Source organism: Hibiscus syriacus, unplaced genomic scaffold, assembly GCF_006381635.1.
Source record: "Hibiscus syriacus cultivar Baekdansim isolate YM2019G1 unplaced genomic scaffold, ASM638163v2 tig00110570_pilon, whole genome shotgun sequence".
NCBI classification, from domain to species: domain Eukaryota; kingdom Viridiplantae; phylum Streptophyta; class Magnoliopsida; order Malvales; family Malvaceae; genus Hibiscus; species Hibiscus syriacus.
In genome coordinates, this window is record NW_024062785.1 from 506,685 (window position 1) to 528,739 (window position 22,055).

Here is a 22,055-nt window from a genome sequence, read left to right on the forward strand (position 1 = left end):
AAGTCGTCACGTTTAACGCCAAATCGTCATTGCATACGCATCAGCATCGACGAAAGTTGATGAAAAGAGAAGGGCAGCCAGCCCCAGCGGGTGGCGTCGACTCCCAACAAGTAGGTGGGAAAAACTTAGCGTACACGTGGGGTTCAAACTATAAGTAAGAGGCAACGAAAGATAAAATTTTACATCTCGAACACAAACTATTTAATATCTACCGAGGCAAGAACTGCAAACACCCGAAGACAAAAACAAGGGAGATACTGGGAGATGGGAAGAGAAAAAGGACCCGTTTGCGTCACCGGAGGAACCGGCTACATCGGGTCGTGGCTGATCAAGGTGCTTTTTGAGCAGGGTTACTCTGTTCATACCACTGTTAGACCTGACCCTGATAACAAGAGAGACCTTAGCTTCCTCACAAGCTTACCTGGAGCAGATGGAAGGCATAAAATCTTCCGAGCAGATCTTAGCCATCCCGAGAGTTACGATGCGGCCATCCAAGGGTGTAAAGGAGTTCTCCACGTCGCAGCTCCCATGGATTTCGAAGACAACGAGCCCGAGGCAGTAGTGACCCAAAGGGCGGTCGATGGAGCACTAGGCATATTGAAAGCATGCTTGATATTATAAAAATTGTCATAGTACCAATTACTTCGTCTAATTAAGACGAGATATTAATTTTTTTTAAAAAAATTAATAATTATAATCTTGATATTATAATAGAGTATCATCTCAGTTAATAGACCAACAATTGCAAAATCCAAAATTGATAACCTATTTATTGTCGACCAATGGTAAAATCCCCGTTTGGCGGCACGAAAATTGATTCCCAAATTAAATTGGAAAGAACTTATACATTAAAACAAAGCAAAGCACAGAAAGGCAGAGAGATTGGATAGGAAGAAGTTGGGCATGGGGAATCTATTAGGATGGCTCGTGACCTTCTTCTTCCTCGTCTCCCTTCTCTCCATCATCTGCTATCAGGTCAATCAATCCCTTCATTTCCGTTCTTCCTTCTTAACATTAATCTGGAAATAATGCTTTTAATTTATGCAAACATTGCAGCTTATTTGTCTTATTGATTTGGAAATCGATTACACTAATCATTACGATTCGGCGGCACGGATTAACAAGTTCGTCGTGCCGGAGTTCATAATCCAAGCCGTTTTCTGTTTAGCCTGTTTAATTACAGGACATTATCTCCTTTGTTTCCTGTCTCTCCCATATTTATACTATAATTTCAGTTTGTAAGTTTTCTGATGCACCGTGTTTTTTTTCCTCCATTAATCCTTAATTATTATGATTAATGATAATTGAATGAACAGGTATAGGACGAGAACACATTTAGTTGATGTAACAGAGATATTTAATCGGCTCAACTGGGAAAAGAAGCAACGACTTATCAAACTTGGCTATCTTTCTATGCTTTTTCTTGTTTTATTTTTGGTAATTATCCCCAAAAATTGCATTTTTTCCCCTTTTCTTTTCATTTATTAAACAATCAAGTCTCTTCTTTAAACGTGTTTCAGGTTGATTTGGACAGTGGGAACTGATAATTATTAAACAGGCTTTTGGTATAGGTTTAATGCACAAATTGATCCCTGAATTTGGTGATTTTCTTTCAAATTGACCCTTGAACTTTTTCTTTGTCATGTTAGCCTTTCTTCTTTTGGATTCGATGCAAGATTTCATTCGCTTGATACAATTTTCCCTGTGAATTGAGGTGCAGAAGCAATGTATGAGAGTTTTTTGTTACATTTTTCCAATGAATACGAATGCAACAACTAAGGCGGAATCGGGATGAAACTTCAAACGCGTAACACTCCCTATCCGGCTTGAAAGTTATACATGAATCGAAGAAGTCACATACGTGAGTCGGAGTAGATACAGAACTGAAACTTTTAGAAACTTTTATAGCATATTCAAAGATGCAAGGGTGTTATTGTAATTATAATACAAGTAGCGTGACAAACATGTAATTGTACCAAATCAAAATTCAAAACTATCAATTAGAAGTCAATTTTGAATTGCATGGACGATGTTACAAAACTAGGAACCTGTGGGGCAAAAACTAAAAATTTCAAAAGTTCTCTACAGGTATTGATACATTTTAAATATACCAGTATAGGTTTTAGCTATGATATTTTAAAATTAACTGTAAAATAAACCTTAGCATGAACACTATAGTTTAGATATCGATATCATATGCCGGATATCAGTAAAATCATGTTTAATGTTTAATAAATTTTTATATTGATATCTTGAGGTATTCATTTATACGAAATAAACGATTTCAGTGGTTAAAAATATTATTATTATTTCTAAAAGTGTCGGGTTCAAATATTCAAAACTTGTTAAGGGTTGAATAACATGTCAATCAGAAGAAGGATGAATGCAACCAGATCAAATGAAACTGCTGAAAATTTCACTACATGATTTGGAGATCTTTTAAGACCTGGGGCAGTTCTCATCAATCAGGGGAAAGAAGAAGAAGAAGAAGAAGAAGAAGAAAAGCAAGGGATGTCTTTGCCTGAGACATTAAAACCCAGCTGGATATCTATCAGGAATGTTAAACCTGCTTTGTCCTACATTAAAACATTCGACAACACTTAAAACTCTCTACTCTTTGATGAAAGAAATATCAGGGGTTTTTAATCTAATTTTATCAGATTAAGCTGCAGGCAAAGAAATGTTGATATCAGTTGCCGAATTCCTCGCTCCCTGCATGGCGGTCACCCAGTTTTCTCTCTGGGACTGGAAGGTAGCAGTATTGAGGTTTGGTTTCAGGGCATTGGAATTCTGTTGGGGCGAAGCTACATCTATGCCATCCTCTTTTTCGCCATTGGAGGCCGGTGCAACAACAATGCTCGAGTTCGGTGCAGCTCGTATGAACTCGATTTTCTGCTTCTTGTGTTTTTGGTCATTCTGGTTCCCCCGTAAGAAGCTGCCTACCACAACCTGATAATACAAGGATGGACATGTTTGATTAGATGTTCATATTGCTCGGACTGCTAGTACGAGGGACAATAGACGATCAATAATTGCTTCTAAAAGGTGAAGGAAAATTGCACTAAATGTCTTTACCTGTACAGCACTGGCAGCTATCAGAAGCCCAGCAACTCCTCCTCCTACGACACGGCCATCAGCGCTTGCTAAAGATACACTCATCCCGCCAGATCGGCTTCTTGTTCCTTGAGTTTCCGTAGGCATGAAGGATCCGGACAAGGACAGTATCTCGAAGCGACCCTACAAGAAAATAGAACAGACGAAGTTTTCTTTCAACCAGAAAAACAAAACAGTGTAACTCGGCATATGTCGAAATGTATGGTAATGTCAAGATTGCCTAACCTCGTTCGTCACAGTGCCCCCTGAAGAATCGGGCTGACGAAGTGTAACATTCGAAATTACCCCATTAGCTGATATGATGCAGATTGCTCTCGGTTTTTGTTGAGAAAACGAAATCACCTTCATCGTAACATCCTTCGAACACCACAAAAATCAAATATGAAGCAAGGAAAAATATAGACAACGACCAAGGAAAACATCACTTAGTATCAGCCACAGAAAAGGATGGACCCAGAAAGTCTACATAAGTCTGACAATGATAGAAAATGATGCATAAGAATGTTCCTCTGTCTTTCCCATATCAAAACGTACCTCACCAGCATTGACCGTAATAACATGAAGCATAAAATTCGCCCCGACATTTGAAGATGCTGCCCATTCACCTTTAGAAAATGAGGAATTTTACTGTCAGGTGAAATAAATAAATTGCAGATAACATACACTTTACTCTGTCAAACAAACATAGATCTGCTACATGGTTGAGATTGGCTTGATTTTGAACAACGGATTTCGACGCGGAACATGCATCTTAAACCAGACATTACTAATCAGCTGATATTACTGCTTTAGCACGTTTCATTTTGTTCGTAAGCATCTCGAAAATTCATTGATGAAAAGAAATCTAAGACGCTACAAGAATATTCCTCAAACCTCATACATGCACAAGAAAAGACTACTTTTTTATTTGCAGAAACCAGCAATATCCTTCCAGATCTGAACAATGGCATCTCAGATAAGGTCCCAGAAAAAGTTCAACAAGTATTATCAACTTCAGGTATAGAATCTTTCAAATCGGCATTCGGGAAATTCAGAATACATTAGGTGACCTGTTTCGAACCAGAAACATTACTATCTGCTACCAAATCTAGAACATGATCAAGTTCAACTAAGACAACAACATACTAAACGGGCTTATTACCTAAATTCTCCATGTGCTTAATATGGTAGTCGCTACCTCGCCCTCTCCCACGCTTTTTGCCACTATTCGAGAACTCGCCTCCGCAGGGTGGGGCAGACGAGGAAATGGGCATAGGCGACAATGCCCTCGTCATTGTCCCCTCGGGCCCGTATTTCCTAGGTCTACCTCTCTTTTTCTTTTTTATGCTACTAGTTAACCCAACACTAACCGGTGAAACATCCACCGCCTTCGAGACACTGCCAATATGATTGGCATTTTCGATCCTCGGCGCCATTTGATAAGTTGACGGAGTTTCTGCTCCTATTACTGTAACACCCGCATTTTCCTCCATGCAAATATTAAATTATACTTAACAGAAACTCCAAGCCAGTCACCTACAAAACAGAAACCCATCAATCAAAAACCAGAAAACTAACAAAAAATACAATGTCCTCAGAGTTATCTTTCACTTTCAGCTGAAACAAAGATCATTACATCTTCGAAATACATTACTTCACATACAAAAAAAAACAGTAAGTAAACTGATTTAGAAACTAAAATTTTCATGAAAGTTGTAGTCAAAATAGATACTTTGAAATTTTACCCCATCATACATTTCAAAAGCTAAAAACTTCAAAACGTAAAGATCCTCAATTTAAAGAGGAAAAAAGTGTTCAGCTGTCAGTTCAGTTCTCATGATCAGCCCCTTAACAGAAATTTAAAATTTAGTATAAAATAAATAATTACCTAATCAACCTAAAAAAACTGATAGTTAAGCATAAAAATATAAAGCAGGGATTTTTCATTTTTACAGACAAAATAAATTTCAAAGTTAAACGATGATGTTAAATGTAGAGATCATGACCTGTAACTTCCAAGTACACAGCCCGGAAAGAACTCTTCTCTGACACTGTTTCTCAGACCTGCTCACATTTTCCTGTGCCGAAGGAAAGTACTTCAAAAGCTTTTTCTATCCAACAAAACAGAAATTTCTTTTCCAATTTTCTCTAAGGAAAAAAAAGGAACCTGTTCCCCGATGATTAAAAAAACACTGGGTTTCAGAAAACCGCTGGTCGGTTCTTTTATTTTCCTTGTCCGAACACACTTTTTTACACAGAGAGAAGTGAAAAATAAAAAATATCTTAATAAATAATTAGTAGGTAAAATTGATGAAGTCCTATGTATAAAATTTGGTTAAGAAAGGATTTGACGTCCGGTAGGGGGGGAATTGAATTAAAATGGGGTAAAATTGTAATTTAGTCAAAAGAGATGTGTGAAATAAAATAAGGGAGAAAAGGAAAGTTAATTTATGTTATCTTTTATTAAACGATTTCAAAATTAAAATATTTATAATTAAATTAATAAATATATACTAGTATTTATAATTCGACATTTTATTTGTGGGGTAACTTTGTTTTTGTCTTTTTTGGGCAAATAAAGAGTGAACATCTTAGATATTGCCCTTGGCTTATTTTCTTAATCACGGTTCTGCCACCGTATTGTGTGGACTGATCTTTCTTTTTGTTTTATGCTTGTATGTTGTTCTCTCACATTTTTTAATAATTTTTTGTTATCAGCGTTTATGATTTTCGTTGACATGAGCGTTGGTGACTGAGTTGTGATCGCGTCACCTGATGGTGAAAGACAGATTGTCTTATGGTCGGATATGATTAGGTAGTCTCTGCATGGGAAGTTAGTACGACGGTATTAATATATTTATTAAAGAAATATGTTATAGGTTTTATTATTTTTTAATAAAATTAATAAAAAAGATTATTGAAAAAATTATTATTTTTATCTAAAATATTATTGAGCGATTTACTGAGCTTGGTAATATATCTGGTAAAATACTACTTAAAGTATTATTTTTTCTACCGGATATATTATCAAATCTGATAAAGTTTCTAATAATAATAAAATCGGTAGAAATAATAATGTTTCCAGTATTTTTTTACCGATTTTGTTAAAAAATAATAACAAAACTAATAACGTCTTTTTTTTAGCTGTATATTAGGTTGTCGCACGTGAGACTTCCCCTCTCCACACGTGACTATGCTACACCATGTAAACGGACCGAATAATATTTATGGTAAACTCTAAATGAAAACAAACTATTCAAAAAAAACTCTTAACAATTCACCATAACATTAGGTTTCAAGATGTGATCCTGCTCCATGTGGTCCACTGTGATCAATCATATTGACCGCGATTAGAAGCAGATGTTATGTGCGCTTGAGACGAATTCACCACGCGAAGACGATCCACGCAAATTGGTAGAGCAACACGCACACCCAGAGGAACCATAAGAACTACAGGATTTTCGACGATTATGACCATGTTTTGGTGTTGAACCCACGATAGAATACCGTGAAACAAAATTATATATCTCACCGGAGAACCAAAAAATGATTTCCAAATCAAAGATATGTGACGTCAAAGAAGAGATTGAACGAGAACACATCATTGTTGCACAATCCATTGGTACACCTAAAAGTTCATTCAGACATCTTGTCAAACAGCTTACGAGCAGCAAATACTCAGTCGAAACATTGCTGGCTACGACGAATGGAGACCAGACCAAGCAAGAATGTAGAAGGACCTTGTCATAACCATTTTTAGGTAAAACAATTAAATATTGTTTTTAAAAAACGATTATGACTTTAATTTGTAAAAATCGGTGATTTCGGAATTAATTTGAATAAAATAGAAAAGAGTCGCCATCGACCTTTGAGTTAGGTAGGTCGAATACCTAAAACCGTCTTTCAAAACAATTTTAAGGAAAATCATTTTTTAAGACAAAATTCGGTCTGCGTTACCAAAGATTCATTTAAATGGATTCGGGAGTCGGTTACGTGTGGAGAAGGGTAAGCACCCCCACAACGCCCAAAATTGGTACTGTGTCGCTTACACATTGTTGTAAATAGTGGAAATTACAAATCGAATATAAAGTTAAAATATGATCTATTTATCGAACATTGATTAATTTGCTTCGAATTAAATTAATTACAGAAAATTCTTTAACTCGAAAAGAAATATCAAAATTAGTAATCCTCCATCGGGAAAGCTAACTCGACTATTTCTTGTCAATAAAAGAATATTCCCTCATTGATAAATATGCAAATCGAATATAAATAAAATTGACGTTTGCAATTGAATAAAAGGAAATAAATAGTGAATTAAAAGTAACACACATTGCATTATTAAAATAAATTAATTAGTAAAATATACTCTACTTGTTGCAAGTTCCTATGTCGTTAAAATGTCGTATCGGATCGTACCACTTCGACCAAGTGGTACTTTCCACGCCCATTCTACGCATACGTGTTCTTGAAAATATAATCGAATATTTCGTACATAGATAAAAATATAATATAAAAAATGTAATTGCAAATACAAAAATAAAATATTTATGTTAAATGAAATTAAGAATATTATTTGCATAATACAAATAACCGAATAACAAGTACAATAAAATCATACATAAATGACTAAAATAAAATATTCACAAATGTCAGGGATAAATTCGAACATCAACCAAAATACCTAACATATAAAATCAGGGGCTAAAATGAAACTATTACAAACATTGGGACCAAAGTCAAATATCCACAAAAATGACATAACATACATTAGTAGGACTAAAATATAAACAAGGAAACATAGATGCCCAAAACAAAAGAAAATAAAATAGACATTAACCAAATATATTAAGAACAGAAAATGACTAAAATACAAGCAATTAGACCTTGAAGCCAAAAATTCAAAAATTCAAAGTTATATTCAGTGATTAAAATAAAATAATTACACAATACGAGATCAGATTCAAACATTCACGAAAGTAGTAATATAAAAGAGTAAGGACTAAAATGAAATAAATAGAAACATAAAAGATCACAAAGTAATTAAACCAAACATCAAACAATGACTAAAATAGAATATATACGAATATGGTGACCAAATTCAAATAACAGTAAAGATAATAAAATGCATGGGATCAGTGATTAAATTGAAATATTTGAAAATATTAAATCCAGAATCAAATATAGACAAATATGATATAAAACATGAACAGTGACTAATATATAACATTTGCAAATTTCATGACCAAATCCGAATATCAAAGGAAAATGCACAATAAACTGAAACAGTGACTAAAATGAAATAAATATAAATATCACAACCAAATTATAATATCAGCAAACATAATATACAAATTAATGACTGAAATGCAATCATTAAAAACTAAAAGGCTCGAAATAAAACAGTAATAATTTCATTAAATGACTTAAATAAAGCATTACAAAGGAGAAAGGACTTAAAGTGTAGTTACCCCATGCTTGCAAAACATGGGTGCCCAGACCCTTGAAACGGCCCCGTTTTGAAACCCGTTTAAATACCCCCTATATATGTTTGAAAATTCATCTCCCTTCATTCATCTCCCCTTCCATTTCACAGAAAGAGAGAAAGAGAGGAAGCTCTCTGGAGCTTCAACCGAAGCCCAGAATCTGAGGAGGCTTCGCCGTGCCGGCCGCCGTTGGTCGGCGATCACCGCCGTACGCCGCCTCCAGAAAAGAGAAAGGAGGGCACCAACTGAAACGCCTCAACGCACTGGTCATGAATCCGGGGTTAGTTTCCCCAAAAAAAGGCTCAAACGCTGTGAATACATGAAGAACCCTTCGGATTCTTCGACTCCGGCGACCTTAGATTTCAACGATGGAACGAGGTAAGGGTTTCTCTCCTTGGTTCCTCTACACTCTCCGTATTTTTTCCCCTATTTCGTTTCTTTTTATGTCTTTATTTTTTTTATCTTCTCTCCTCTCTGATTTTCTTTTTTCTCTACAAAACTCGAATGCCCCCTTATCACATATTTCTCTCTTCTTTTATGTTGATCTCTGTGATTGGTTTGATGGATGATTGATGTTGTCAATGAATAGATATGGCCATGGCAGGATTAGATATGCCTTGGGATTTCTCTTGTACTTGCATCTTATTTTTTTATTGATTTTTATATGTTCTTCACTGTTGATAGATTGATGGAGGGACCTTCGGTCACTGTGGATGCAGGCGGCCGGCGTCAGAGGCTGTCGGTGAGGGGATGCTTGGCTTGAGCGGCGGCTAGAGATGAGAAGTTTGGCTTGTGAAGCTCATGCGCCTGAGAGAGTTGAAGCGGCAGTGGCTGGCTTGATATTTTAGGGTTAGAAAACCCTAATCTATTGAGCTTTGGGCCGGGTCGGTTCAAATCCGGGTCGGGCTCCAGTTGGATTTTGGATCTTGGGGTTGGGTCACTTGTGAACTTGTATGTATTGGGTCATGTCTGTTGGGCTTGGTGTTTGGGGTCAGATTGTGAAGCCTACAAAAATTGTGACATGTAAATTAATAATAATAATAATAATAGTAATAATAATAATATAACGATAATAATAAATATTAAATAAAAAACCCAGACAAAAACGGGTGTCTACAGCTGCCCCTCTTTGCACATTCTTGTGTTAACAAGAATAGGGCAAAGACGATAAGATAACTCGTTTTTGTCTGGTTCTCTTCCTTTTATGCTTAGAAATTTGATAAGGTTTGTTGGGGACGACACTGCTCATACATGATGAAGAGTTCTGGTCGTTTAAGGGTGATACGGTTCCTACGTGATGAGGAAATCTGGTCGGGGGATGACACGACTCATACGTGATGAAGAGTTCTGGCCATCTAGGGGTGGATGATAACTCGGTTCCTACGCGATGAGGACGGCTGGTTATCTATGGTTGACATGGCTCCTACATGATGAGGAGATCTGGTCAGGGGATGACACGGTTCCTATGTGATGAGGACTACTGGCCATCTCTAGGGATAATGGTTTCAAGGGAGACCAACTCAAAGATGTGTTTCAATAGAAACAAACTCAAAAATTGGATTTTGATAAAAATTGTCTCAAGGGAAACAAAATTCGTTTCAAGAGAAACGATCTCAAAGATATTTGCTTTGTTTCAAGTGAAATAAACTCAAAGATAAGTTTTTCAAAAGCAACTGTCTCGAAAGAGACAAAATTCGTTTCAAAGGAAATAACCCAAAGATGGCATTTAAAGGGAATTGTCTCAAGCGAGACAAAATTTGTTTTTAAGGGAAACGTTCTCAAAGATCGGTGTTTCATGGGAAATTGTCTCAAATGAGACAAAATTCATTTCAAGGGAAACGATCTCAAAGATGTTTGTTTTGTTTCAAGGGAAACAGATTTAAAGATGGTAAATTTTGTTTCCAAAGAAACAAACTCAAAGATTTTTCTCAAAGAAACTGTCTCGAGAGAAACAAAATTTTGTTTCCAAAGAAAGAGATTCAATGATTTTTTTGAAAAGACATTGTCATAAGAGACAAAACTTTGTTTTTCAGAAAATTGTATCTTAGTGAGACAAAATTTTGTTTCCAAAGAAATAGGCTCAAAGATTTTTCTTCAAAAGAAATTGTTTTAAGGGATAAAACATTGTTTCCAGAGAAACAAACTCAAAGATGATCTTGTTTTAAGAGAAAATGTTTCAAGAGAAAATGTTTCAAGTGAAACGACTCAAAATGGTTTTATTTCAAGAGAAACAAACTCAAAGATTTTGTATTTCTAGAGAAACTGCCTCAAGGGAGTCAAAATTTGTTTTAATAAAAACAATCTCAAAGGTGGGTAGTTTTAAAAGAAATTGTCTCGAGAGACAAAATTTTGTTTCAAAGGAAACAAACTCAAAGATTTTTTCTCAAAAGAAATTGTTTTAAGGGATAAAACATTGTTTCCAGAGAAACAAACTCAAAGATGATTTTGTTTTAAGAGAAAATGTTTCAAGAGAAAATGTTTCAAGTGAAACGACTCAAAAATGGTTTTATTTCAAGAGAAACAAACTCAAAGATTTTGTATTTCTAGAGAAACTGCCTCAAGGGAGTCAAAATTTATTTTAATAAAAACAATCTCAAAGGTGGGTAGTTTTAAAAGAAATTGTCTCGAGAGACAAATTTTGTTTCAAAGGAAACAAACTCAAAGATTTTTTCTCAAAAGAAATTGTCTCAAGAGAGACAAAAATTTGTTTCCAAAGAAATATACTCAAAGATGGATTACATCTTAAGTGAGACGATTTTTTTCAAAGGAGACAATCTCAAAGGTTGGTTTTTCATTAGAAACTGTCTCAAGAGAGACACAATTTGTTTTTAAAGAAATAAACTCAAAGATGATTTTGTTAAGAGAAACAGACTCAAAGATTTTTTTTTAAATGAACAGACTCAAAAATTTGTTTTAAGAGAGACAAAATTCATTTTAAGAAAAATAGACTCAAAGATTTTTTCTCAAAAGAAATTGTCTCAAGAGAGACAAAAATTTGTTTCCAAAGAAACAGACTCAAAGATTTTTGTTTCAAAAGAAACGACTCAAAGATTTTTTCACGAAATTGTCTCAAGAGAGAAAAAACTTTATTTCAAAAGAAATAGACTCAAAGATTTGTTCAAAAAAAAGAAATAACTCAAAGATTTTTATTTAAAAGGAACAAACTCAAAGATTTGTTTCAAGAGAAATTGTCTCAAGAGAGACAAAAATATTTTAAAAGATTCAAAGATTGTCGATTTTGTTTCTAGGGAAACCATATCAAAGGTGTTTGTTTTATTTCAAAGGAAACAATTTCAGGATTTGTGTTTAAAGAGGAAATTGTCTCACGCGAGACGAATCATCTTTGAAAATCTCAAGTGATATTAATTTTGTTTTAAATACAACAACTTTGAAATTTGTATTATGAGGGAAAATGTCTCAAGCAAGACGAAATTTGTTTTGAAAGAAACAACAATCTCAATTGAGATTAATATTGTTTTAAGTGAAGCAAATTCAAAATTTGTATCTCAAAGGAAAAATGTCTAAAGCGAGATGAAGTTTGTTTTAAGAAACAACAATCTCAAGTGAGATTAATTTTGTTTCAAGTGAAGCAAATTCGAAATTTGTATATCAAAGGAAAAAATGTCTCAAGCGAGACACAATTTGTTTTAAATTTCTCAAAATTTTTGGAAAATGTCTCCAGCTAGACATAATTTGTTTTAAAGAGAAAGTTGTCTCAAACGAGATAAAATTTGTTTTTAAGAAAACTACCTCTAGTGAGACGACACTTTTTTTTAAGAAAATAATCTCAAGAGCTCAAAGTCTGTCTATTGATTCCTGCATGTTGAGGAAACGTCTTCAGAAGATCTGATTGTTGACTTCAGGAAGCCAAATATGTGGGTTGCATTGTTCTTTCAGGTTGAAAACATCTGGTTATTTCCGAGCTTTTATTTCCTGAAAAGATCAAAATGATGCATTTTTGACTATCTTGGATGTTATGATGGATGTCAAAATGAAATTTATTTGATTTTTTTATTGAATTTGTCCTCAAGAGAAAAATGTCTTTAATGCACCTGATGATAAATGTTTAATGCAACTATGCAAAATCATGTAACATGCATGTATGTGTTGATGTATGTATATATGTATGTATGAGTTGATGTATGTTTCTCAATCTGTAAGGAGGATGGTTGCGAGAGCAGTCTTCACTCTATCATTGATTCAATTTGTCTGTATTTCCACCATGGTGTACTCTTGCAAACCTTGACCTGAGACCATTTATTTGTCCCATCAAATTTTGTCCAAAAATTAGCTTTCTCTTGCCCCAGCTTCGATTATGAGTTTCGGAGATATATTTGTTGAATTCCAAGAAATTTTCGGATAACTTATCTTGTTTGAAAATGTTTTTATTCCTTTTGAATTTTCAAAATTTTGAAAAATATTACCTCCTTCTAATTTTCACAATTGAAGCAAATCATAAAACATGAATTCATTGGATATCAAAAGAATCAAATACTCTTTTAATCATTGATAGTTACAAATCTTTGACAAATACCAAGATCGACAGGTGGGTTTAGAGGTTGACTACCTAAATTCTAAGGTGTGTTTCCTCTATTTGGTCATCGTGAAGATCGTGGCATGTCCTTTTTCGTGGTTTGACATTTTGATCAGAGGCGAACAAAATGACGCAACTAGCATAGTCACTTGCTAAACTCTTTAGAACACTTTTGTTTCAGTTCTATGAAATCTTCCATTTGTTCAGGCTTCGTAGGTTCACCTAGTCAAAGTAGTGCAAAAATATCGGTCTAAAAATGAGATTTCTGAGTGTTCGTGTGAGTTCGACTATAACAGGTGTTCCTCAACTCCCTTAGTCCATATTCACCGAAACTCCTTATATTAGTGAATTTGATTTAATTTGCCATTGTTTGGCTAGCTGAATTCAGCTTTATTGTATATATATTTTATAATTGCCTTTTTTCGGCTAGCTGAATTATTCATGTCGTCACAAAGTCTTCGACTTGACAACCACAGTGGAGCATACACCGGATTGCCAAGTACCCGATCAATGTCATGGTTTGAATGTAATCTATTCATAAAGCCAGGGTTTTCGAGTTTCCTCTATAACCAATTGCTTTAGCGGAATAGGTCAGCTTTATTGTATACATATATATGTTTTTTTTGTTTATTTACGGATTCAATTTCTTAAGCTCACTGAGGAAAACCTGTTATAGTCTCGGTGTTTGTTGAAGGTCAGAAAATCTCATCGTTAGAGTTCAATTCCCAAGCAACTGACCTAAACTAGATTCACCTACTTGACCATTCCATCTGAGAATATCATGATCATCATTGAACGTCACTAACAGAAGTAAAAACTAATCTGCTTTGCAATTTCATGTGCTAGTTGCCCCATTTTGTCCGCTCCTAACACATACCTGAATGCCAAGATCATTGATTGTTCATGCGAGGAGATGGTTAGATGGTTCCTTCAAGGGAAGGGTATTTGCTTTGATGTATGATTGATTAGGATCAAAGGGTCTTTATTTTTCAAGGGTTCAATCTTGTCATTTGTCAAAGATTTACAACCTCAATTATTAAAATGCTTTTAATTAAAATGATATTCAAAGAATTCAAGATTAAAATTTGCTCATTGTTCATTTCCTAAGAAGGAAGAATTTTATTGAAATTGTTCAAAAGTCAAGTGATTTACAAACATTTAAACATAAGAAGAACAAAAGAAAAACAAATTCAAACAAGATGTCATGCATGAGAATGCAACAAAATCTACTGATGGATGGCCCCAGCCGACTCCCGATCAGAATGTCTCGTCATACATTGAACGTCAATGCCCCCTGAATCAATCAGATCTTGGACCTTGTGCTTCAACGCCCTACAATTCTCAGTGGTATGCCCTGAGATCCCAATGTGGTAGCTGCATATGGCGTTAATATCATGGCCTTCAGGATATGGGTCAGTTCTTGGTTTGGATTGAACTGGAATCACCAGGTTGTTCTCAATTAGCACTGGGAGCAATTCGTCATATGTCATCGGAATTGGATTGATGCATGTCTTTTTACGAAAAACATTATGAGACACGGTCCCCATACTAGCTAAATCCACTAGACTGACCTCAGCTCTTTCCTCAATGTCAGTATGGCTAGTACCACATATCTGGCCATTCTTGATAGCTCTTTCAATCATTTCTCCACACATGACGATGTCAGAGAAACTCTTAGTGGCAACCCCTATCATGTAATCAATATAAGGAGACTGTAATGTATCCATGAATAGAGTGATGAACTCTCTTTCAGTCATTGGTGGATGCACTTGAGATGCGACATCCCTCCATCGTTGAGCATATTGTCGGAAACTCTCATCACTCCTCATCTCCATATTCTGCAGCATTATTCGATCAGGGATCATATCAATCATGTGCTTGTATTGGTTCAGAAAGGTACTAGCCAAATCTTTCCAAGAGCGGACTTGAGCACGACTCAGTTGGTTATACCACCTAGAAGCAGGTCCAGTCAGACTGTTTTGGAAGCAGTGGATCAACATCCGATCATTTTTAGTGTATCCAATCATCATTCGAATAAACATCGTCAGATGGACATTAGGGCAACTGGTTCCATCGTACTTTTCAAACTCAGGCATCTTGAATTTGGGCGGGAGCACCAGGTCAGGAACTAGCACTAGTTCTATTACATCCATCCCGTTGTGAGAGTTTTGTCCTCTCATTCCCTGGAATGTCTTTCTGCACCACTGTTTCAGATTCTCCGGGATCTCGTTATTGACTCTTTTCATCTTATCAGGATTTGACATGCTGTGATTAGTAGAATTACCCTGAAGATTTATCACATTTGTACGAGCTTTAGTAGCTGAGAAGCTTACTTGGCGGCTTGGAAGCTTATGGGGTGAAATAATTATTTGGGGATTAGCGTGGGCTATCACACATTCGGAGGTTCCTCCGGTCGAGGAAATCTTCTCTTTGCTTCTTCCTTGGTTGAGCTCAGCCATTTTTGTTACCATTTGGCCAACTAGGTCTTTTTGGTTTTGCAGGATACGATCCACAGTGGTCTTTTGCATCTGCTCCATTTTAACCTTCCACTCAACTTGCATCCTTTGCAAACTCTCGTTCAACTCTTTCTTTAATTCCTCAAATTTTGCATCCATTCTCAGTACTGTGTGAATGCAATTGCACAGTTAGAAGTGCTTCCTCAAAGTTTCCAACAAGGTATGATTAATGCATGTAAACATGCTTAAATGAATGTTGTGCAAAATGCAATGATGCAAATGCAAATGCATAAATGTTGATCCCAACGATGAATATCTTAGAATAATTTTCACCAGAGATGAAAGCCTTCACATCACAAGACAATCCACTTTACAGACATGCATTCGCTTAGATGCTGAGTCTGAAATAGATCGCTGCTTCGTCTCGGATCTTCGTCTTCGAAAACGATGCCCCTCAAGCGTTTCTGTAATATGACTCTGTTAATGCCCCGACGATGAGGAAGTCAGTGCGTCAATCCTTGATGACTAGAGATGAAATGATTGTAAATGAAAATCTACTACTGGAGTATTCTTTGGCTCAATTGATCATCATTTCAGTCTCGGATGCTGCACTATCTTCGAGCGAGTCTTATTCTTGTATTCTGGACTTCTTTTAGCCCTCAATGCATGTCTGTATATGCGACTACTTGATTGAAAACTTTTATCTCTTCTTGTGAAAATTTTCTCTCGAATATCCCATTGCTGATCAACATTTTCGCATTATGTTATGATGATGCAATGTAAAAAAGAATGAAAAAAAAGACACAAACAACAGAAAATAAATAAGTTAGTGCACACAAAGAAAAGAAAAGAAATTAGTTAGTACAGGTAAGACAATCGATATATATATAAATATTATTTAGAGATGAATATAACACCTACCCCATCATGATATCTACCCAAACATGCTTTCAATAGATAACAATCCTACCCGGACATGCTATCTACCCAAAAATGATTTAATTTCAAGAAAATAATCCTAACCGCATGGTATCTAGTTCGCATGCTTTTATTCTAAAAGAATAAATATATTCTACAAACTTAAAACAAAAGGTAAGGGTTTAGAAACATTCCTCCTTTGTGTACACCTATTTTAGGTACCTACTGACGGACAGAGGTTCGATATAGCTATACCTAGGGTGACCATTCTACGGTTCACTATATGCATGGTTTCGGTTCTAACAGGAAAGGGGACTCGAATTGTCCTTGATGTCGGTGCCCCCTTGGGTTGCCAAACCCTCGATCCTCACCCATTACAGGTTTCAAGCGGAACGAGTTCAATTCGAGGGGATTCACTGCCTTATACCCATGCGAGGAATAAATTCCTACGAAGGTATAAGGTATGTATCCCATGGGTTATTTGCTAAAACTCATACGAAGAATAAATTCTTACGAGAGTAAAGCATTCACCCTGACTAATTTGGATCGAAGCTCGTGTCTAGAGCTTATGTTATGCAAATGCGAGTGATGTGTGTGAGGAGGAACATACCTACCTTCGACCCAAATGGAAAACAAAACAAGGAAAAAAATGATAAAATCTTGACAAAGCTGAAAGCCAAAAATAAAATATTAGTATGACAAAAAAACGAAGCAATTAAAATTTCAATAAACGGATCAGAAGTTAACTAAAGATTTGAACTCATAATTTCGACCACAACGACAATGTGTAAGCGACTTACAGCTCGACTCTAAAAAACGTCCCCAGCAGAGTCGCCAAGCTGTCATAACAATTTTTAGGTAAAACAATTAAATATTGTTTTTAAAAAGCGATTATGACTTTAATTTGTAAAAATCGGTGATTTCGGAATTAATTTGAATAAAATAGAAAAGAGTCGCCATCGACCTTTGAGTTAGGTAGGTCGAATACCTAAAACCGTCTTTCAAAACAATTTTAAGGAAAATCATTTTTTAAGACAAAATTCGGTCTGTGTTACCAAAGATTCATTTAAATGGATTCGGGAGTCGGTTACGTGTGGAGAAGGGTAAGCACCCCCACAACGCCCAAAATTGGTACTGTGTCGCTTACACATTGTTGTAAATAGTGGAAATTACAAATCGAATATAAAGTTAAAATATGATCTATTTATCGAACATTGATTAATTTGCTTCGAATTAAATTAATTACAGAAAATTCTTTAACTCGAAAAGAAATATCAAAATTAGTAATCCTCCATCGGGAAAGCTAACTCGACTATTTCTTGTCAATAAAAGAATATTCCCTCATTGATAAATATGCAAATCGAATATAAATAAAATTGACGTTTGCAATTGAATAAAAGGAAATAAATAGTGAATTAAAAGTAACACACATTGCATTATTAAAATAAATTAATTAGTAAAATATACTCTACTTGTTGCAAGTTCCTATGTCGTTAAAATGTCGTATCGGATCGTACCACTTCGACCAAGTGGTACTTTTCACGCCCATTCTACGCATACGTGTTCTTGAAAATATAATCGAATATTTCGTACATAGATAAAAATATAATATAAAAAATGTAATTGCAAATACAAAAATAAAATATTTATGTTAAATGAAATTAAGAACATTATTTGCATAATACAAATAACCGAATAACAAGTACAATAAAATCATACATAAATGACTAAAATAAAATATTCACAAATGTCAGGGATAAATTCGAACATCAACCAAAATACCTAACATATAAAATCAGGGGCTAAAATGAAACTATTACAAACATTGGGACCAAAGTCAAATATCCACAAAAATGACATAACATACATTAGTAGGACTAAAATATAAACAAGGAAACATAGATGCCCAAAACAAAAGAAAATAAAATAGACATTAAACCAAATATATTAAAGAACAGAAAATGACTAAAATACAAGCAATTAGAACTTGAAGCCAAAAATTCAAAAATTCAAAGTTATATTCAGTGATTAAAATAAAATAATTACACAATACGAGATCAGATTCAAACATTCACGAAAGTAGTAATATAAAAGAGTAAGGACTAAAATGAAATAAACAGAAACATAAAAGATCACAAAGTAATTAAACCAAACATCAAACAATGACTAAAATAGAATATATACGAATATGGTGACCAAATTCAAATAACAGTAAAGATAATAAAATTCATGGGATCAGTGATTAAATTGAAATATTTGAAAATATTAAATCCAGAATCAAATATAGACAAATATGATATAAAACATGAACAGTGACTAATATATAACATTTGCAAATTTCATGACCAAATCCGAATATCAAAGGAAAATGCACAATAAACTGAAACAGTGACTAAAACGAAATAAATATAAATACAACAACCAAATTATAATATCAGCAAACATAATATACAAATTAATGACTGAAATGCAATCATTAAAAACTAAAAGGCTCGAAATAAAACAGTAATAATTTCATTAAATGACTTAAATAAAGCATTACAAAGGAGAAAGGACCTAAAGTGTAGTTACCCCATGCTTGCAAAACACGGGTGCCCAGACCCTTGAAACGGCACCGTTTTGAAACCCGTTTAAATACCCCCTTTATATGTTTGAAAATTCATCTCCCTTCATTCTTCTCCCCTTCCATTTCACAGAAAGAGAGAAAGAGAGGAAGCTCTCTGGAGCTTCAACCGAAGCCCATAATCTGAGGAGGCTTCGCCGTGCCGGCCGCCGTTGGTCGGCGATCACCGCCGTACGCCGCCGCCAGAAAAGAGAAAGGAGGGCACCAACTGAAACGCCTCAACGCCCTGGTCATGAATCCGGGGTTAGTTTCCCCGAAAAAAGGCTCAAACGCTGTGAATCCATGAAGAACCCTTCGGATTCTTCGACTCCGGCGACCTTAGATTTCAACGATGGAACGAGGTAAGGGTTTCTCTCCTTGGTTCCTCTACACTCTCCGTATTTTTTCCCCTATTTCCTTTCTTTTTATGTTTTTATTTTTTTTTATCTTCTCTCCTCTCTGATTTTCTTTTTTCTCTGCAAAACCCGAATGCCCCCTTATCACATATTTCTCTCTTCTTTTATGTTGATCTCTGTGATTGGTTTGATGGATGATTGATGTTGTCAATGAATAGATATGGCCATGGCAGGATTAGATATGCCTTGGGATTTCTCTTGTACTTGCATCTTATTTTTTTATTGATTTTTATATGTTTTTCATTGTTGATAGATTGATGGAGGGACCTTCGGTCACTGTGGATGCAGGCGGCCGGCGTCAGAGGCTGTCGGTGAGGGGATGCTTGGCTTGAGCGGCGGCTAGAGATGAGAAGTTTGGCTTGTGAAGCTCATGCGCCTGAGAGAGGTGAAGCGGCAGTGGCTGGCTTGATGTTTTAGGGTTAGAAAACCCTAATCTATTGAGCTTTGGGCCGGGTCGGTTCAAATCCGGGTCGGGCTCCAGTTGGATTTTGGATCTTGGGGTTGAGTCACTTGTGAACTTGTATGTATTGGGTCATGTCTGTTGGGCTTGGTGTTTGGGGTCAGATTGTGAAGCCTACAAAAATTGTGACATGTAAATTAATAATAATAATAATAGTAATAATAATAATATAACGATAATAATAAATATTAAATAAAAAAACCCGGACAAAAACGGGTGTCTACAGACCTCATAATGATACATCAGAGGAAGTATCAGGCGTAGATGACTTAACATAACAGCGATGACAGAACATTCGAACAACCGCAACAATGATTTAGAGTAGTTAGATTCAAACTAACAAACCATTGACGTTGATAGAGAAAGAGGAAATCAACAATTGATAAGAAGAACGGCGAAGATCCATATTCAGATCAACAAGATAGTAGTACTGACACAGCATCAACGACGGCAGAAACAGTCACGATAGATCCAACGAACTCCATGCAGCGGAAGAAAAAGTCAGGACCGTATGGCGAATGATAACATATTGAAAAATGTATATGCTGAAAATTAAACTGAATTCATTGATTAACACACTTGCTAATACACTGTTTTTATAGCTCACAAAACAAGTCTGTTAAGCTAGCAAATCTACTAACAAACTAACAGCTTTGTGGCGCCAAAGCTAACCAAATATTACTAGTCATACTAGAGTACAAGCAAGTACACAACAAGCTCTAAAAATTAATTACAACTAATTTCTAACAGATTAATTCGTCTATCGATCGAAATAAATTTTAATTTAATTTAAACTTTTTATTTTATTTATGAGATTTAAAGGTTATGGTTATATAATGGGTAATAAATAACTATTTATTAGTTAAAAACAAGAAGAAGAAAATGAAGGAAGTTCACCATGATCGAACCTGCACATGGTAGGACCATGAGCCTCTTTGCAAGCAAGAAGAAACATCCATATTCTTCACATTTTCCTACACTTTTAGCATATAAATAAAAAGAAAATTAATTAAAGAGCAAAAGACTTGTTAAAGTCAAATGCAATACTAATTGAATATTTATAGAGTCGCTAAACTTGCTTGCTGGTCCCGGCATGTAACCAGACCCACTTTGCCATTCGCTATTCTCTCTCTCTCTCGTAACCGCAGTTATAGTATGACTTTTGTGGGCCCAATTTCAACTATATAAAAAAAAATCCCCAACAACTGTTGTTAGCCAACCCAAAACCTACCTTTCCACGTGAAGTTTATCCCGAGTTTCACTTTCACCAGTCATCACTACTGTAAACGAAACTGTGGGTATTTAATTAGGGTTTATTAATTTTTGGTGTTCAAGAAATAAGTATTTCAGTTTGTCATACTTTTACCGAATGGACTACACACTCCAAGGCACACGTTTGCATGAACACTGAATTTTATCTCTTTCAATAATGGATTAACTCTGGTCCGTGCAAATCTTACCACTTCGTTACCTACTAGAACTAAAAGAACCTAAAGTAGTTGCTGAAGGAAACCTGTATTATTTCAGTGCATGCGGTGCCTTATGATTCAATGGATTTTTGACCTGGAAAAAGAGGAGAAAGAATGGAAGCAAAAACACTAAGTGAAGTGATGATGTGTTTAATACCTGTTGTTGGAGGGTAAAGACATGGCCGACACGGCCATTAACAGGGTCTCTAACCCTACCCAAAGCTTCATAACAGAGTGCAACTACAGCTTGGACGCGCTCGTGTGCCGGTATCCCCTGCAGCATCTTGGAAGCATTGCTGGCACCGTAAACCTTGTGCACCGCGGCAAACCGAGCCATGCCTTGGTCCGAGTCGAAATACGGTGCAAATATGCAACCATTTAAGCACTTTCGCCTGACGAATTTGCAGGCACCACAAGGCCCGCCTCCATTATTATTTGCACTCATCTCTCTCTCTCTCTCTGATAGTATGATTTAATCTATGATCTCTTCCTAAAAGATATTAACTCTCTCTGTCTGCCTTTAGAGTAGAAAACTGGGTCTTGTTCGTTAAACCGCGGTTTTGGACAAGAAGAGTCTTACTCATTTTAAAAGATTAGAAGATCAACAATTTCTAGAGCAAC

General features: G+C 35.5%; 3 protein-coding genes across 4 annotated transcripts; 2 read left to right on the plus strand and 1 right to left on the minus strand.

The window, feature by feature from the left end:
* Window positions 1-264: 264 nt before the first annotated feature.
* LOC120132956 (vestitone reductase-like) lies at window positions 265-621 on the plus strand. The gene has a single exon (XM_039149630.1). It carries the CDS (start codon window positions 265-267, stop codon window positions 619-621), a length of 357 nt encoding a protein of 118 aa, XP_039005561.1.
* A 195-nt stretch (window positions 622-816) lies between these two features.
* LOC120132877 (protein cornichon homolog 4-like) lies at window positions 817-1,924 on the plus strand. Its single transcript, XM_039149567.1, has 5 exons — window positions 817-975; window positions 1,057-1,238; window positions 1,317-1,437; window positions 1,521-1,601; window positions 1,721-1,924. The coding sequence occupies exons 1-4, from the start codon at window positions 904-906 to the stop codon at window positions 1,542-1,544; spliced, it is 399 nt and encodes a 132-aa protein (XP_039005498.1). The 5' UTR covers window positions 817-903; the 3' UTR covers window positions 1,545-1,601; window positions 1,721-1,924.
* Window positions 1,925-2,516: 592 nt separating this feature from the next.
* Window positions 2,517-5,365, minus strand: LOC120132875 (AT-hook motif nuclear-localized protein 1-like). Of its 2 annotated transcripts, XM_039149565.1 has the most exons (7): window positions 5,191-5,365; window positions 5,096-5,160; window positions 4,256-4,629; window positions 3,649-3,719; window positions 3,340-3,471; window positions 3,076-3,237; window positions 2,517-2,949 (listed from the first exon to the last, which is right to left on the minus strand). In XM_039149565.1, exons 3-7 carry the CDS (start codon window positions 4,584-4,586, stop codon window positions 2,662-2,664), a joined length of 984 nt encoding a protein of 327 aa, XP_039005496.1. In that variant the 5' UTR covers window positions 4,587-4,629; window positions 5,096-5,160; window positions 5,191-5,365; the 3' UTR covers window positions 2,517-2,661. The 2 variants fall into 2 exon arrangements, with proteins under 2 accessions (XP_039005496.1, XP_039005495.1); XM_039149564.1 differs by having other exon boundaries at window positions 5,100-5,365.
* Between the last annotated feature and the right edge of the window lie 16,690 nt (window positions 5,366-22,055).